At 40.5% G+C, this 19,035-nt stretch overlaps 1 protein-coding gene across 1 annotated transcript in view; it reads left to right on the top strand.

Moving 5' to 3' along the window:
* The first annotated feature begins 20 nt into the window (after positions 1 to 20).
* NIPSNAP2 (nipsnap homolog 2) overlaps positions 21 to 19,035 on the top strand; it is a 38,095-nt gene continuing 19,080 nt past the window's right edge. The window contains exons 1-5 of the mRNA XM_040456235.1: positions 21 to 168; positions 14,777 to 14,916; positions 14,999 to 15,044; positions 18,468 to 18,562; positions 18,898 to 18,968. Coding sequence (XP_040312169.1) covers positions 77 to 168; positions 14,777 to 14,916; positions 14,999 to 15,044; positions 18,468 to 18,562; positions 18,898 to 18,968 — 444 coding nt within the window. The 5' untranslated portion in view covers positions 21 to 76. The remainder of the gene's footprint in view (positions 169 to 14,776; positions 14,917 to 14,998; positions 15,045 to 18,467; positions 18,563 to 18,897; positions 18,969 to 19,035) is intronic.

The raw sequence follows: 19,035 nt of genomic DNA, 5'->3' as shown, positions 1-19,035 counted from the left end.
GGAGGGGTCGCGGCGGCGGCGGCGGCGGCGGCGTCAGCGGCGGCCCGGGCGGTGGGAGCCCAGGCGCCAGAGCAAGATGGCGGCGCGAGTACTGCACGCCCGCGGAGCGGCTTGGGTCGGCGGTCTCCTGCGGCGGGCCCCCCCCTGCAGCCTCCTGCCAGTGCTCCGGTGAGCAGCGCCGCCCTTTCCGGGAGCGGCCGGGGAGGGGCCGCCGCGGGGCAGAGGGCGCGGGGTCCCCGGCACGGGTGTCCGCCCCGGCCCGGCAGCGCTCCCTCGGGGCAGAGCCGCAGGGGTTGCGGGGCGGCAGGGGCCGAGGCCGCTGTCTGCCGGGCCGGGCCAGGCGGGGGAGCCTTGGCGGAGTCGGAGCGCCTTCCCGGCGGGCCGGGCTCAAGGTCACGGCGGGGACGGCGCTCGGCGCCAAGGCCACGTCCGCCTGCCGTGCGGGCTCGGCCTTCGGGACCTTGACCCTGCGCGACCCGCGCGGTGGCGGAGGGCTGGCGCGCGGCTGAGGCTCCAGGCCCTGGACTCGGCCTCCGGCTTCTCGCGGGCGCCCAGAGAACGCTACGTGCCCGCGCAAAGCCTTGATGTCCGCATCTGCAAATGGCAGTAGAGATACTACTCACCTCTTTCTTAGGTTGTGAAGAACTAAAATAACGCGTTGTCCCGTCTGAACCTTCAGTGAAGCACAGGGGGAGTGGTGGGGAGGTCTCAGTGCTACGAACAGCCTTTGACTTGCGTTGAAAAGTGGGTAACGGATCAAAAAGTATGAACAGTTACCAGCGCTAAATAGGCGTTGGGTTCAAGTTTACAAGTTTTTTCCTAACCTCATTGGATTAAGTATTCGGTTTGCTGAATTCATGCCTTTGATGTATCCATGTCCTATAGTCCATGTTCAGAAACCAAGCTCATAACTAATTTATACGTAGATTTGCTTTATTGTTTTCTTTACATTGGATAATTTAAACGTTTTCTGTTTGTGGTTAAATAATGAGCCTCCAGAAAATTCAGTTGTCAGTAAAGGAACTTCATGTTTGTTAAACTCTTACTGTGGGCCAGAGAGCTTATTTAATTTAACCCTAGTAGCAATTTTAAGAAGTAGCAGGATCTGCATTTTGCAGATGAGATGGAACCTCAAAGCAGGTGAGACACCTAGCTAGAAAAGGCATTTGACCTCAAGTTTGTCAGGCTTCAGGCTCAGCACCCTTCTTAGGACTGATGCCCAACTTGTATTTCCAAATTTGATGTTTATGTTTCCAGTTTGATTAACAAATCAACCTCCTTTTTTCTGTTGCTGAGCATCTACTGTGTGTCTTTTTTTTTTTTTTTCACACAGGTGATATGAGCCTGTGAAATTCATATTTTCTTCTTTCCAAAAAAGACCTCTGAGGCTGAACGTATTCACCCAAAAGACTCTAAATACTCTACTACTCTTGGACACTAAAGTGCCCAAGGTCACAAAGCTAGTAAACTGGAGATTTGGACCTGGGTCTGTCCAGTACCCCCACGTCCTGCTGGGGCCGAATGCTTTTGAATCTAAAGTCCTTATCTCTGTCCAGCCTGTTGGCTCTGGGATTACTTTCTCAAGCCCCCTGTGCCGTTGGACCACTGCCCCTTCCTGGGTGCTAATCTGCCTCAACTGTAGGTGTTCTTTAGGACTCAATGTAGACCCAGTTGATTCATTTATTGTACAAATACTGAATGTAAATGATGTCTTTGAAGTCTTGTGAAACTCAACATAATAGCCATGGTCACTGTCTCCAGGAGGCCATGGCAGAGGTAAAAACTCATAGAGACTTACAGATTGAGGTAGGTGGTATGAGAGAAGATCAGGGAACCTACTACATGAGATCATGGAGGGCCTCCCCAAGAATGTGACGTTAAGCTGACATTTGAAGGGTCAGTGTGCAGCAAAGCCCTGACTGGGAAGGATGAAGGCATACTGGGAAACTCCAGAAAAGTCAAGGAAGTGAGGAGCCCAGGAGTGAAGGGAAGAGTGACTAGAGGACAGGTGGCAAGGAGCAGGAGCTGGATAATTCCAGGTCTCACAAGCCATTTTAGAGAAATTGGATTTTATTCTGAGCACCATGGAAACCATTTAAAGATATAAATTCTAGTGTGACATGATCTGCTCTGTGTTTTTAAAATATTAGTCTGGGGGCACCTGGGTGACTCAGTTGGTTAAGTGTCCGACTTGGCCTCCTGGTTCTTGAGTTCGAGCTCCGCATTGGACTCTGCTGACAGCTCAGAGCCTGGAGCCTGCTTCGGATTCTGTGTCTCCCTCTCTGCCCCTTCCCCACTGGCGCTCTGTCTCTCTCTCAAAAATAAATAAACATTAAAAATTTTTAAATAAATAAATAAAAAATACCAGTCTGATTTTGGAAAGGAGACAGAATCATAGGTAATGGCTAACTGGTCAGATGCTGGTGCCATTTATGGAAAGTCATTTGTTCCATAAGCATATGAGTGCCCACCGTATGCTGGGCGCTGTTGGGAAATATCAGTGAATAAGGTCCTTGCCATCTGGGAGCTTGCTCCTAATTCAGAGAAGGAAGAACAGTTGTAGGGTGTGGAGGGGGGAATCCAGAGCACTTTTCAACCTGGTAAAGTTTGAGATGGCTGTGAGCTATTCAAATGGAAAGGCGGTTGGCCTGTTTGATCTATAGGACTCCTCAAAGGAGATGTCTGGACTACAGGTTACATTTGGGAGCTGCTGGTATATAGGAATGCTAAAAGTTGATAGATCCATGGGTTTCATTATACTGCTTTGCATTTAATTGAAATTTTTCATATAGAACATTTTTTAAACCCATAGGAATGGATGAGGTTGCTTGCAGAGAGAGTGTGGATAGAGAAGGGGTTGAGAAGCAGGCCTGAGATGTGTTCACAGGCTAGATGTAGGAAGAGGCAGCAAGGGAGACTGGGAGAGAGCAGCCAGTGAGGGCACTTTGTGGCAGTGCCCAGGGGGAGGTATTTCAAGGAGGGAGCTGGCAACTGTGCCAGATGCTGCTAAAAAGTTAAGATGACAGAAAACTGGATTTGACAACAGGGGTCTGTGGGTGACCTTACAAGAGGGGTTTCAGAAGGGAAGGAGGAGTCTTCCCAGGAGACTATCTTGCCAGCACCTCTTCTCTGCTCAGTGCCAGGCCTGGGGTCTCATTTGCTTAGTGGACATTGCACGAGTATCCTACAGGTGCTTGGGTTGCTTATGCACCTAAAATTGAACTCCTCTTCCTCCTGTAGAGCTTGCTCCTTCTGGGTTCTCTCTCCAGTAGTGGCACATCTTCCCTGTAGTGGCCCCAAGCCCACCCCCTCCTGCTCTCTCCCATCTAGCCAGCTACAGGATCTGTCAGTTCTCCCTGCAGTGTGTCTTCACTCTACCTTCTCTCCCACCACTCCCCTCACTTAACTGGTGGCAACACTTGTCTGGAGTCCTGTGAAGGAAGGGTAAGGTCTCGAACCTGTTGGTGAAGGGGACAACTGAAGAATTCTGTGCAGAACTTTTTCCTGTTAGAAAGTTCTGACTTGAACCTTGACTGGATCCCAGTGCCTCTTTTTCCCATACCACCCACCCCACCCCACCCCTGCCAAGAAAAACTGTAAAAGACATTTTGGGAACAGTTGGGGACAGTTTAATATGGAGTGGATATTAGAATTATTCTTTTCCTCAGATGTGAAAATCATATCATGGTTTTGTCTTTGTTCTTAGGAGGTGCATGCTGAAGTTTTAGGAATAAAGTGTCATAATGTCTGTACTCTACTTTCAAATGGTTTGGTAAAAATAAAGCTAATATGTATAGAGAGAAACACTTAAAATTGATAAAATGTTCATCATTCTTTCATCTAAATGCAGGGTATAGAGGCCTTCATTATACTGTCCCTTCATCTCTGTGTTTGAAGTTTTTAAAAATGAAGAGAATAGCTCTCTGTAGCAGCAGTGTGGAAGACAGGTTTATTGGGGTGGCAGGAGGCTTGGTGGTGAGTAGAGGAGTGACATTGTTACTACTTTAATGCTCGACTCTTCTTTGAATCAGGCCCTTCAGCTTCCTCTCTCCTCGTCATCTCTGGCTATATTCACAAACTCCTGGCTTTGGCAGGTATAGGTCTACTTCCTCTCATGGGCGTCTGTCTACCTGACAAGTGTTCCTCATCTTTCAGGGCTTCAGTTCAACAAGTACTCGTTCAGAGAATTGGTTCATCTCTCCCCCGACCTCTGCCCCCACCCTTGTCACAACCACCACCTTATGTGGCCATCAAGGGGCTTATCTCATGTTGGGCTGTGATCATGGTTGTCTGTCTGCTCCCACTGACAAGTAGCTCTGTGAAGTCAGGGCCAGGTTTATTCATCTTTATATCCTCGGCCTGGCTTGGCATCTGCAGCACACAGTCAGTAGATATTTGGTGTTCAAATGAATGAAGTCCATTTCACCACTGCTGCCTCATCCTGTGGTCTCAGCGCTAAATGTATTTCCCATCTATGGTTTGCTCCAACTAAACCACAACACTGTCTGTCTAGATACCTAGTCAGGGCCTGTGCCTTCTCCTTTTCACCTCAGGAATATCTTTTGAAGATATTCCTTCCCCTTCATCTCCACTGCCTGCATCATAGCCTAGAACCATCTTTTAGGCTATCTGGTGAGTATTGAATGCCTCCTGTGTGCCTGGCACTGCTGGCCTTGATAACCAGCAGAAAGCCCAGGAGCCACGCTCCCTGCCTTTATTGCTGCAGTCCACCTGCCACACCACTGCCAGGCTGCTTTACACACCTTGATCTTTTTTTGAAAACTTGCTAGCATCTTACCATGTACCAGGTAGAATCCAGCCAATGGGCATGGTGTACAAGGGCCTGACCCCACGGCCCCGCCCTTGCCTTCCCACTCTTTCTCTCACCGTTCTCCACACCCTGTTCCCCTGCCTTACCAAGCTCTGCTGTTCCGGAAATATGTCATCCAGTTTCATGACTCCGTGCCCCTGGACATGCTGTCCCTTTTGACTGGAATTACCGCCTGCCTCGTCCACCTGTCTGTGTGGTCCTCCAAGACAGAGCCAGAATGTCTCTGCTGGAGTTCCTCCACTCCTCACAGGCCAAGCCAGTGGTTCATTCCCACAGCATGTGTGTGTGTAAATCTGCGGTATCTGAGACCAGTCTGGGTGTTAACTGTGTTTTTCCTATGAGACTAAATAGGTGAGGCATCTGGCTCATCTTTACATCCACAGAGTCTGGCAAATAATGCTAATTCTATTTAAAGTCTGATGTTTTGGGGGGTGCCTGGCTGGCTCAGTCAGTAGAGCTTGCAACTCCTGATCTCGAGTAATTTCCAGTACCATGTTGGGTGTAGAGATTACTTGAAAATAAAATCTTTGGAAAAAAATGATAAAAATAAAGTCTAATGTTTTGTAGAACGTGCTGCCCCTACCCCACCCTCTGTTAAGTGCCACACAACAGATGTATGATGTTATAAAGACTACTGATCGTGCAGTTTGTCATTCTCAGTAAAGAACCCTAGCCCGGATCCTATCACCCTGACAGCTGTTGGCATAGCTCCTTCTACTCCTTTCCGTGATTCAGCTTGGACAGCTAGATGGACCGGGCACACTGGCAACTTTGGTCACCTGACACTGAAAAGATTCCCGAGTTTGACAATCAACTGGGGGTAATGGCGGACTGGACTGAACTGTTTTTCATTTGTCAAGACAGTTGCTACCCAAGCTGACAAACAGATACCCTCAGGTTCTTGTGTGTGTCCCATGATGCTGACTATTTCTTAGGCTTATCTTTATATTACAGTGTTTTCATGTCCCTTACCTCATTTTACCCATCTTAAAGTAAATCTCTTTGGTGTTATTAAAACCTGGGAGAATGCTCAGCTGGGGAGATTTATGTTTGGGAGACATCCCTTATTAGTGAGAATATTTTGAACTTTATAGTTTGATCATATTTTCATTTTCATATTTACATCATATTTTCATAGGTTTATATTTTCATTTTGCTACTTCTTAGCTCACGTCATTTAACCTCTCTGAGCCAAGCTTTAAAATGAGCTAATACTTACCTTGCTAGACTGTACTGAAGATTGAATGAGATGACATAGACAAGCTGCCTAATTCAGTGCCTAACAGGAAGTATGAATTTATTAATTTGTAATTCCCTTTCATTCTAAAGAAGAGGAACAAAATTATTTTGGGATTTTCCCCTTCCAGATTTAATTTGCTAATAATTCTGTATCATGCTTTCTTATTTTTAAAGTATTAAATGCCATAGAAATTAAATATCTATATGTACACATGATAATGCATGTCTATGCATTTCTGGAAGGACCCATTAAAAACTGTTAGTAGTGGTTGCTTAGGTGAATATTTGTTATTTTAAATGAAATTCCCTAATGCTGATATTTTTAGAAACTTTCATTGTACCCCTTTCTTAATTATTCATAATAGTTTTTCCTAAGCTCTTAACATTTATTTAATACCCCCAAAACTTTGTAAACACTGTTTCTGTCTAGTGAACTTAAAATCTAAAATAAAGAAAAAACAGGAATTATATAGTCTCATTAACAAATCTTAAAACTTTCTCCTTTTTGTATCATTAATTTTAATGCTAGCCATTGTATTCATGATACTATTTAGCAAATATCCCAAAATGTGATATGTTTGAAACACTTTATTTTTTTTATTTATATATGAAATTTATTGTCAAATTGGTTTCCATACAACACCCAGTGCTCATCCCAAAAGGTGCCCTCCTCAATACCCATCACCCACCCTCTCCTCCCTCCCACCCCCCATCAACCCTTAGTTTGTTCTCAGTTCTCAACAGTCTCTTATGCTTTGGCTCTCTCCCACTCTAACCTCTTTGTTTGAAACACTTTAAACAAATTGACAAATGTTTTCATTTTTATTGACATAAGTTTTACCATGACTGTTTGGAGAATTGCCTTCTTCAGAATTTATTTATATAATCTAATAGTTTTATATATAATTTATTGCTTTTAACTTTAGGTTTGTTTTTATTGAAAAAGTAGTTTTAAAAACTTAATTTTTTAACCTTTCACTATATATCAGGTGCCGTCCTAAGTGCCTTAAACAGTTTTACTATAGGGCTAGATATGTACTTAAAAATATACAAAAGTAAGGGATCCCTGGGTGGCACAGTCAGGTTAAGCCTCCAACTCTTTGATTTCCGCTCAGGTCGTAATCTCCTGGTTCATGGGTTCCAGCCCCGTGTAGGGCTCTGTGCTGACAGTGCGGACCCTGCTTGGATTTCTGTCTCTCCCTCTCTCTGCCTCTCTCCCGGTCTCTCGCATGCGTGTTCTCTCTCTCTCTCTCTCTCTCTCTCTCTCTCTCTCTCTCTCTGTCTCTGTCTCAAAATAAACATTTATATATATACATACACACACACGTAAAAGTAAAAGCACAGCATAAGGAATATAGTCAGTGATACTGCAACTGCATTGTAACAGGACAGATGGTAGCTACACTTGGTGAAAATAGCATAATGTATACATTTGTCAAATCACTAGGTTGTATAGCTGAAACTAGTGTAACATTGTGTGTCAACTGTACTTAAATAATAATTATAAAATACACACATGTGAAAAACACAATACAGGTGTTACATGAGTAAAGCTGTGTCTCTTCTACCTTAACTCTTCCCTCCCTGAGAGATACCACCATCAATACTTATTAATTCTAGGACATTTTAACATACAGTAAAAGAAATGTGGGAGAAATTCCAACTTGTTTTCACAAATGCCATTTAAACTATTTAATGCATTTAAACTATATTTTTGTCCTATGCACTTATAAGAAAAATTACATGTACAGTACTAGTATAAACTTATTTTACCTGTTAAATATGAGTTTGCTGCTTTTTAATCTTTGAAGGATTGAAAAAGTACTTTTATATTTCTTGATCATTATAGAAAAGGTATTGTTAATATTATATTTGTGTAATATTTGCATATTTGTTAGCTTAGATCATTCAGAAGTCTTTTTATTTGGTTTTTAGCTATTTGTTTTTACCTGGTTTTTAGCTAATATACAGTGTTTTTAAAATTAACATTTTATGGAAAGAAAATTGCTGTGTAATGGTTGTTGATTTTTTTTAAAGCCACGTACTCTTTTTATTATTATTATTATTTTAATCTTTATTTATTTTTGAGAGGGAGACAGCATGTGAGCAGGGGAGGAGCAGAGAGCGAGGGAGACATAGAATAGGAAGCAGGCTCCAGGCTCCGAGCTGTCAGCCCAGAGCCCAACGCGGGACTCAAACTCACGAACCTTGAGATCATGACCTGAGCCGGACACTCAACCGACTGTGCCACCCAGGTGCCCCGGTTGTTGATTTTTTAAGCAAAAAAAGAAAAAGGTTGCTAGTAAACATTTGAGATTTAGAGTAGTATTATTTTTAAAGCACCATAGTTGAATAAGAATAGTAATTTAAGGGCACCTGGCTGGCTCAGTAGAAAGAGCATAGGACTCTTGGTCTCAGGGTTGTGAGTTCGAGCCCCACATTAGGTTTAGAGATTACTTAAAAATAAAATCTTTAAAAAAAATAGGAATTTGTATTATTGTTATATAGAATATTCAAGTTCATCTCATGAAGCAGTGGGGAATTTTCATCTTCTGAGAGTTTTTCTTACCTCTTATTTAAATTCCAAGTCCTCTTCCTTAACACCTGAGGTCGCTCTCTTTTCCTACACTTGCTTTGTGGTGTCCGTGTCCTTAAGCAGGCCTGATAAGCAAATTGAAAATAGTCCGTAGAAAATCATGTAGTGTTTCCATAGAAATCTCCCAGAAAAGCCTCACACCAACCTGTCAACATCTTGACCTTGCTTTGAAGCATTAGATAAGATCCTAAGCATTTATAGTAGCCATTTGGAATCCCAATACATTATTGCTCCTAGCATGATCTAGCAAAGGGCAGAAAAGAGCATTTATGTGCAGATCAGTTAAAGATCAGAATTATAAGGAGTATGCCATAATAACCCTGGCCAGAGATGATGGTCATCAGTTGTAAAAGGGAGTGTGCAAGAAGAATGGGACTGGACTCAAAAGGCTATATTCTGTATCACTCCATAAATAAGACATTTTGGAAAAGGCCAAACTATAGGGATATAGAACAGAGGAATGGTTGTTAGCAGTTGGAACTGGGGAGAAGGGTTGATTACAAAAGGAGTGGGAGATAACAGACTTCCAGGTATGGAATGAATAAGCCACTAATATATAAGATACTGCATAGGGAATATAGTCAATGGTATTATAATAGCCTTATATGGTACTTGGTGGTGGCTACACTTGTGAGCATAGAGTGACATATAGACTTGTTGAGTCACTATGTTTTACACCTGAAACTAATGTAACAATGTGTATCACCTATACTTCAATTTTTTTTAAAAAGGGAGTTTAAGGGAGTGAAGGAACTGTTTCATATGGTGGTAGTTACATGACTTTATGCATTTGCCAAACCCCTGTAGAACTATGCCAAAAAAGTAAATTTCACTGTATGGAAATTTGAATCAAAATGAAGAAGATAAAAGCACACAGCTTGTCATTGATTGGGTTTTGTGAGATTAGGAAGAGGATAAGTCTCATCCAGGTTCTAATTTTTTTTAACTGAAGTGTAGTTGACATACAATATTATACGAGTTTCACATATAACTTAGTGATTCAACATTTATATACATTATGAAATCACCCTAAGTCTAGTTACCATCTCTCACCATACAAAGTTATTACAGTATCATGACTACAGTATTACAGTATTATGACTACATTCCCTATGCTGTATTTTATATCTTCTTGTTCATTTTGTTAATGGAACTTTGTACCTCTTAATCCCCTTCACCTATTTCACGCTTTCCCCCCAACTCCCGCAACTACCAGTTTGTGTACTGTATTTATGAGTATGTTTTCTGTGTTCTTTGTTAATTTGTGTTTTAGATTCCACATATAAGTGAAATTGTATGTTATTTGTCTTTCTCTGACTTATTTCACTTAGCATAATACCCTCTTGGTCCATCAGTGTTGTCACAAGTGGTAAGGTTTTATTCTTTTTTTATGGCTGAATAATATTCCTGAGCATCTGTGCGAGTGTGTCATATATGTATAATATAACATAGTTATATATGTATACAACACATGTTGTATATGCATATGTACACCACAACTTCTTTATCTGTTTTTCTACCAATGGACTTAGGTTGCTTCCATGTCTTTGCTGTTGTAAATAATGCTGCAGTGAACATAGGGGTTCATATATCTTTTCACATTAATGTTTTCATTTTCTTTGGATAAATTAAGTGGGATTGCTAAATTGTATGGTATTTATATTTTTAATTTTTTGAGGAACCTCTACACTTTTCCATGGTGGCCGCACTAATTTGCATTCCCACCAACAGTGCACAAGGATTCCCTGTTCTCCACATCCTCACCAAACTAGCCATTCTGACTGGTATGAGGTGATATCTCATTGTGGTTTTGATATACATTTCCCTGATAATTTGTGATATTGAGCATCTTTTCATGTGTCTGTTGGCCATCTGAATGTCTTCTTTGGAAAAATGTCTATTGAGGTCCTCTGCCCATTTTTTAATCAGATTCTAGGTTTGGTTTTGTTTTTGTGGGGTTTTTTTTTTTTTTTTTTTGATGTTTTAGAATTCTTTATGTAGTTTGTATATTAACCCTTTATCATATAGATCCATTTGTGAATATCTTCTCCCATTCAGTAGGTTGCCTTTTCATTTTGTTGATGGTTTCCTCTCCTGTGAAAAAGCTTTTTAGTTTATGTAGTCCCACTTTCTTATTTTTGCTTTTGTTTCCCTTGCCAAAGAGACAGATCCAAAAAAATTGGTAAGACTGATGTCCAAGAGTTTACTGCCTATGTTTTCTTTTAGGAGTTTTATGGTTTCAGATCTTACATTTAGATCTTTAACTCATTTTGAGTTTATTCTTGTATATGGTGTAAGAAAGTGGTCCAGTGTCATTCTTTTGCTGTAGCTGTCTAGTTTCCCGAGGACCATTTGTTGAAGACACTATCCTTTCCCTGTTGTATATTCTTGTCTCCTTTGTCATAGATTCATTGATCATATAAGCATGGGTTTATTTCTGGCCTCTCTATTCTATTCCATTGACCTATGTGCTTTTATGCCAGTAGTGGACTCTCTTTTTTACTATAGCTTTGTAGGACAGTTTGAAAACCAGGAGCATGATACCTACAGCTTTGTTCTTCTTTCTCAAGATTGCTTTGGCTATTCAGGGTCCTTTTGGTTCCTTACAAATTTTAGGATTATTTGTTCTGGTTCTGTGAAAAATGCCATTGGTATTTTCATAGGGATTATACTTAATCTGTAGATTGGTTTGGGTAGTATGGACATTTTAATAATATTGATTTTTACAGTCCATGAGCATGGACTGTCTTTCCATTTATTTGTGTTATATTCAGTTTGTTTCATCAGTGTCTTCTAGTTTTCAAGTGCAGGTCTTTCACCTCCTTAGTTAAGTTTATTCTTAGGTATTTTATTCAACCAGGCTCAAATTTTTTAAATCATGTTTTCAGGTTATATACACCTATATACCTTTCCTATAAAAGACTCTTAAACATGCACTTTTAGATATCTTTAAGTATAAAAATAATTATATGTATATGGAAAATTCTCAAATAGTCCAGAAGGTTATACAGTGAAATGGAAAATTTTACTCCCACCCCATGCCCAGTCACATTCCCCAGACATTACCACTATTAACAGTTCATTTTGTGTGTGTATTTATGGTACTGCTCTGTACGTGCTTTTTCTGCATAATTTATTCCAGAAATTTCAATATATCAGTGCATGTAGATCTACTTCATTCTTCTTAATGATTGCATTCTATTCTGATTTGGGATATTCCAAATTTATCCAACCAGTCCCTGTTAATGGATATCTAAGTTGCCTATACCACGGAAAAACTAGAAACAAGGCGCTAATAAATATTCTTGTGCATTCAACGTGGTGCACTTGTCTAAATATAGCTGCCTGTAGGACATAGCAACTAGTACAATTACTGGGCTGAAAGGCCTACACAGATTAATTTTGATACAGATGATGATGTTACACTGCCCTCTAGGGAGATTTGTAATCCCACTAGCAAGCATTTGGGAGTTAAACATGCACTTAAAAGTTCATGGTTAAAGTATAGTTTGTGACCTCAGTCAAATTTATCCTTTCTGACAGCATGTTTAGTAGAAATTCGGTTATAGATTATAATTAGCAAATTATGTGTCAATTAAATTTGTATTCTTAGGCTTTAGTGAGAGTTAAACTTGATTCTAAGGTTCATTTAGAGGTAAAATAATTTTTTTAAAGAGAGAACTTATTTCATTTTCCCTGTATATTTCCTGCTTATTTATTGTGGTAAAGTATATATAATATAAAACTTGCCACTTTAATCATATGGAAGTGTACAGTTTAGTAGTAGCATTAAGTCAATTCACACTGTGTTGTGCAACCATTACCACCATCCATCTCCAGAACTTTTTCATCTTTCAAACTCTGTGCCCATTAAACAATAACTTTGCATTCTCCTCTCATCTCAGCCCCTAGCAACCACTATACTACTTTCTTTCTCTGTGAACTTGACTACTTTAGGTTACCATGTATATTTTTTCTATGTCAGAAATTGCTTTGGAGGAGGGAAAAACACATAGCAGAAATAACAAAGATAAGCGTATGAACTCTGTGAAAAGATGCTCAACATCACTATCGTTAGGGAAATGCAAATCAAAACCACAATAAGATATCACCTCACACCTGTCAGAATGGCTAGAACCAAAAAGATAAAAAAATGACAAGTGTTGGCGAGGATGTGGAGAAAAGGGAACCCTCATGCGTGTTAGTGGGAATGCAAATTGGTGCAGCCATTGTGGAAAATAGTATGGAGTTCCTCAAAAAAATTAAAAATAGAAATGCCAAGGGAAATAGGAGGTACAAGGTTTCCAGTTATGGACTTATTCAAGTCACAAGGATGAAAGGTACAGCATAAAGAATATAGGGAAAAAGAAAAGAAATACCATATGATCCAGTAATTCCACTACTGGGTATTTACCCAAAGAAAATAAAATACTAATTTAAAAAGATATATGCATCCATATGTTTATTGCAGCATTATTTACCATAACCAAGATACGGAAGCAACCCAAATGTTTATCAACAGATGAATGGAAAGAAGATGTGTGTGTGTGTGTGTGTGTGTGTGTGTGTGTGTGTGCGCGCGCGCGCGTGCGCGCGCGTGCGCATATATATATAATGGAATATTACTCAGCCATAAAAACGAATGAGATCATGAGTGCTTGGGTGCCTCAGTGGGTTAAGCATCTGACTTTGGCTCAGGTCATGATCTCACAGTTCGTGGGTTCAAGCCCCACATCAGGCTCTGCACTGACAGCTCGGAGCCTGCTTTGGATTCTCTGTCTCTGTCTCTCTCTCTCCCTCTCTCTCTCTCTTTCTCTGCCACTCCCCTGCTCGTGCTCGCTCTCTCTCTTTCTCTTTCAAAAATAAACAGGGGCGCCTGGGTGGCGCAGTCGGTTAAGCATCCGACTTCAGCCAGGTCACGATCTCGCGGTCCGTGAGTTCGAGCCCCGCGTCGGGCTCTGGGCTGATGGCTCAGAGCCTGGACCCTGTTTCCGATTCTGTGTCTCCCTCTCTCTGCCCCTCCCCCATTCATGCTCTGTCTCTCTCTGTCCCAAAAATAAATAAACGTTGAAAAAAAATTCAAAAATAAATAAACATTTAAAAAAATGAATGCATTCTTACATTTGCGACAACATGGGTGGACCTGGAGAGTTGTGCTAAGTGAAATAAGTCAGAGAAAGACAAATTTCACTTACAGGTGGAATCTGAAAAACAAACAAATGAATGAAGAAACAAACTTTTTTTTTAAATTTCATTGATTTAAGTAATCTCTACACCCAATGTGGGGCTTGAGCCCACAACCCTGAGATCAAGAGTCACACGCTCCCAGGCTCCCCAAACTAACAGTTGTTTTTTTTAATTTTTTTTTAACATTTATTTATTTTTGAGAGGCAGAGACAAAGCATGATCAGGGGAGGGGCAGAAGAGAGAAGGAGGCACAGAGTACAAAGCAGGCTCCAGGCTCTGAGCTGTCAGCACAGAGCCCAGTACGGGGTTTGAACCCACAAACCATGAGATCATGACCTGAGCCCAAGTCAGACACTTAACCGACTGAGCCACTCAGTCTCCCCAAACTGACTCCTACTAAATACGGAGAACAAACTGGTGGTTGCCAGCAGGGAGGTGGGGGTGGGGATTAAGAGGTACACACTTCCAGTTATAAAATAAATAAATCACAGAGATGGAAAGTACACCATACGAAGTATAGTCAATAATATTGTCATAACATTGTATGGTGACAGATGGTGACTATACTTAACATGGTGAGCACTGAGTAATGTATAGAATTGTCAAATCACTATGCTGTACACCTGAAACTAATGCAACATTGTTTGTCAACTATACTTACAACTTAAAGAGCTCTCTTAAGAGAACCACAAGTTACATCTTTTACACTTTGCTCCTGTTGTTTAGACTGCATGCTATTATAATTGAGAGTGAATGTTTTGTGGTATTCCAGGTTCTGTAACAGTGCCTAGAATAGGTACTCAAGGCATGTTTGCTGGATGGATTGATTTTATAAAAATAATGTAGTATGTGACATTACCTGAAAACACTGAAGTCTTTGTACCACTGATGAGACTAAAATTTTTCTATTTGTTATTCCCTAGGAGATTTACGTCCTCCAATAGTAGACCTCGAGAAGACAGCTGGTTAAAATCCTTATTTGTCCGGAAAGTTGATCCAAGAAAAGATGCTCACTCTAATCTCCTAGCCAAAAAGGAAACAAGCAGTCTATACAAATTACAGTGTGAGTGATGGGTTTGCTACCTTCATAGTTGACTTTTTTCCCTTTGTTCATAAGTTTATCGTTGAATTTTCTTTTGTTTCAGTTCACAATGTTAAACCGGAATGCCTAGAAGCATACAACAAAATTTGGTGTGTATACCAAACTATCCTTTACTTGGGGAAGAATAACAATTTTAATATTTGTTGGTTCAGCTAACACTTGATAGCAGAGTGAGATCTTTGATCCCTCTTCTTGAAGCTGAAAGATCAGAGGCTCGTAAGTTGAGCTCTGCGTGGGATTGCCAAGGGCATTTTGATTTTAAGGACTCCATTTACTAACTCATCACGTAAGCTCTCAGATGTTAGAATGTTCTAGACTTTTAAGGTTGGAAGGAACCTTGTAAGGCTATCCAGTCCATCTACTCGTCCATGCTTGAGTCCTTTCTGCAGACCTTCCTGATTGCCTGTGTTTAATTGCATTCCATCTGTGGAAGCTTTGAATGTTAGGAATCAGAACTCGTGTCCCTGTGATCTCTATTGTTTCCAGTTTTACTTCTAAGTAAAACTGCCACATGAAAGTCCTGGGTGTATTTGAATATATCTGCCATTTCTTCTCAAGTCTTCCACTAACCAGGATTCAAGTTCCTTCAGCAGATTCTCACGTGATATGAGATGCATATGCTCTTACAGAATTTGTAAACTTTAAGACTAAAGAGAGAATTAAGTGCATTTGTTCTTAAGCCAACAAATTGTATTTTAATGATCAATTGTGAGCAAGTATAATTAAAAAGCATATTTTTACCTTTTATATCTGCTACTTTCATGAGAAAGAAAATGATTTTGTCACCAGAATCAGCATAATTTTCAGATACAAAAACCTTTTGTTACTTTATTTTGGGAGGTGATTCATGAAATATAATATTAGCATAGTTTCTTAATCACCTCAGCATAGTTCTCTTTACTAAAAAAAAGTTCCTAAAATAAAGCAGATGTTTATTTCTAAATCTTTTCTCATAAAATGGAATTTCTTATCTATGCTAATGTTTCCCTGGATTATCTTCCCTGTCCTGTTTGTATCATTTCATCTCTTGTCTCAGATTTTCATCTCCTTTGTATTCATATTTCTATTTGGGTGTCTTCCTCTTCCTTCATACTCAACATATAGAATTACCTGGCTCTTCCTTCCCACTTCCAACATGTGTCAGTCACCATAGTTTTATTTAACCTTTTCCTTAGTTCTTTGCTATTGGTTGCTAAGAACTGTGTGTTCTTCATTTGACCTGCATTTTGGTTCTATTTCATTTCCTTTCCCATCTCCCTCTCTCTTGTTGAGCCCTATTTCTAAGTAGCCTCCTTGCTGACTGCCTTCCTGGCCTCAAAGTTATACCTGTACCTTATCCCACACCCGATCCATTACTCAGAAGTTTGTCAAATTGATCTACCTGAGTTCTGCTTTCTCCTTCATCATGTTTTTTCCTTCTCTCTGAAACTTACAGTAGCTCCCTGTTTCTGGTAATAAAGACTTAACTCCTGCCTGGTTTTTAGAGGCCCCAATGCTAAGGTTCTGCCTGACCCATCTGAGTAAAAGTACAACCTGCCTTACAACTTTCATTCATGTAAGGCCAGGGCTTCCAAGGGCTGCTTTGGAGCTCCCAACAAAGAGGATATGACTTTGTGTTGGTAAAAAACCTAGGTCCCATTGTCAGGCCCCCAACCCCTTCCTGGATCCCACCTGGGTCATCTGTGTAGATTTTCTTCTTCTACACTGGCTCCAAATTGGGGTTGTTTACTTCCTGCTCATGTCATGTGACAAAAAGGAATCCCGTTTCCAGTAATTTTACATAATCCATGTTTCCCCACCCCTGATTTCCATCAGTCCTGTGTTATTTCTAAAAAGTCTTTTTTTGGGGCACCTGGGTGGCTCAGTCAGTTGAGTGTCCGACTTAGGCTCAGGTCATGATCTCGTGGTCTGTGAGTTCGAGCCCCACATCCGGCTCTGTGCTGACAGCTCAGAGCCTGGAGCCTGTTTCAGATTCTGTGTCTCCCTCTCTCTCTCTGACCCTCCCCCGTTCATGCTCTGTCTCTCTCTGTCTCAAAAAATAAATAAACATTAAAAAAAATTTTTTTAATAAAAAGTCTTTTTTTAATGTTTATTTATTTATTTTTGAGAGAAACAGCACAAGCAGGGGACAGGCAGAGAAAGGGGGACAGAGGATCTGCTGTGCTGACAGTAGAGACCCTGATGCAGGGCTTGAACTCACGACCCATAAGATCATGACCTGAGCCGAAGTTGGATGCTTAGCCAATGGAGCCACTCAGGTGCCCCTAAACATAAGTATTTTTGACCCACTACAATGATCACATCATGTGTATTTTTTGAAGGGTGGCATTTCAAAAATTACACATGGTGTGGTCATTGTACTGAGTCATAAAAATACATGGGTTTTCATTTAGTTAAATATAAGAACATTCTGAGATTTTCTCTGTTAACTATGCATGTATACTCCGTTCTGGTGCCCTAGCATCTGGTGGTGATCAGTAACTTAATATCACTCAGTGTTAGCAAATAGTTTGAACAGGTTCCATTTCTGACCCTTGATCTCCTTTTGCATTTATTGTTGAATTTCTGTTGTACTTTTTCATCATAATTTTTCTATCAAAAAGTGTGCAGATTTTAGCTTTTCTTTTGGTATGGCACAGTTAATGCCTCTTCCCTGTACATTCGAATCTGTACCATAGGAAGGTTTCAATGGATCCAAGTACTGACACCTCTGTTAAATTAATATACTGCTATGACCTGCCATGGCTTTGCTACTACTCCTGTACAATCACTGGTAATGAATTGGGGGTGTGTGTTCAATGTGGGATTATGTGATACTCCCTAAATCCCCTCAGCTGGTTGAATTGAATAGAACCCAATTTATGCTCCATGTTGTATCTTTAATTTGGATTGTTTTGCCATGTCCATGCCCTCTGAGACTGTTAGAGCTGGGTTGCTTCCAGACTGTGTTGTGTTCTAGCTCTTTCTTCTTCCTCCCTTCTTATGGCCAACTTATTCTCTGCCCCTGCTACTTCTGCCTACTTATGCTGCTTCTGTTGTCTCCCCTATCTTAAACATTACTTTCTTCTCTTATTTCTTCCATGCTCTTTTTCTACTGTTCCTGTTTCTCTCCTTCCTACCTTGGGAACCAGCAGAACATAGCTTTTAGAAACTTCACCATCCCTAGGTACTTTTTTTTTTTCCCCCCTGAAATAGCAAATAGTAGATCCATGTAGTTCCTGGAACCCTGGGACCTTTTGCTTTTCCTTATCCATTTTTATCACTTTCCTTGAGTTGTTTACAACGATTGTAGGTAGCTGGGTAACAGAAACCTAACCTTCCGATAAGTGGGACATTAGAGCATAGTAGAATTCAGCTAAAATGTTAATTCTGCACATTATAGTATCATAAATATTCTGAGGTCAGTTGTTGGAACAGAGTAGATGGCCTTTTTCCTATTGCTGATCATGTGTTGTCCATCTGGTATAATCTTGTCAGTTGTTTAATTGGTGTTGCTATTTCTTCTCTTTAAGTCAAGAGGTGTTGCCAAAGATTCATGAAGATAAGCATTACCCTTGTACTTTGGTGGGGACTTGGAACACGTGGTATGGCGAGCAAGATCAAGCTGGTAGGAAGCAGAAGTCTTTGGAATAAACACTTGTTCCCTAAGCCTTTACTGTTAACGACATACATAATATTTAATGTTTGCTTTTAAAATCAAAGCTTTCCAAGTGTCAGTCTGGTTTTATGGCTAAAGTAGTTTCTCCAGTAATTGATTACAAAAACTACTTTTGTATTGTTTTAACGCTTGAATCTATATTGAAACTTTATGATATACTCATAGGCTACCACATGGCACGTTACAGTTTTGTATTGTGTTAACGTTGTGTGTATATAGAATATTTTCAAGGTAGGAGTGTCATAAAACTCTAAATGTATGTTATCTTTCAAAATATATTTCAGTCCACCTCTGGAGGTACGAAGGAGGCTATCCAGCCCTCACAGAGGTCATGAGTAAACTCAGAGAAAATCAGGTAATGATTTTGAAAAAGGTTTATGTATTCAGACTAATACAATAAATGGTAGCATTATTATTATATA

This window comes from Herpailurus yagouaroundi, unplaced genomic scaffold (genome assembly GCF_014898765.1).
Source record: "Herpailurus yagouaroundi ecotype Mexico unplaced genomic scaffold, PumYag 216, whole genome shotgun sequence".
NCBI lineage: Eukaryota > Metazoa > Chordata > Mammalia > Carnivora > Felidae > Herpailurus > Herpailurus yagouaroundi.
The sequence above is the reverse complement of the archived record's forward strand: the minus strand, read 5'-3'. Positions and strand labels throughout refer to the sequence as shown.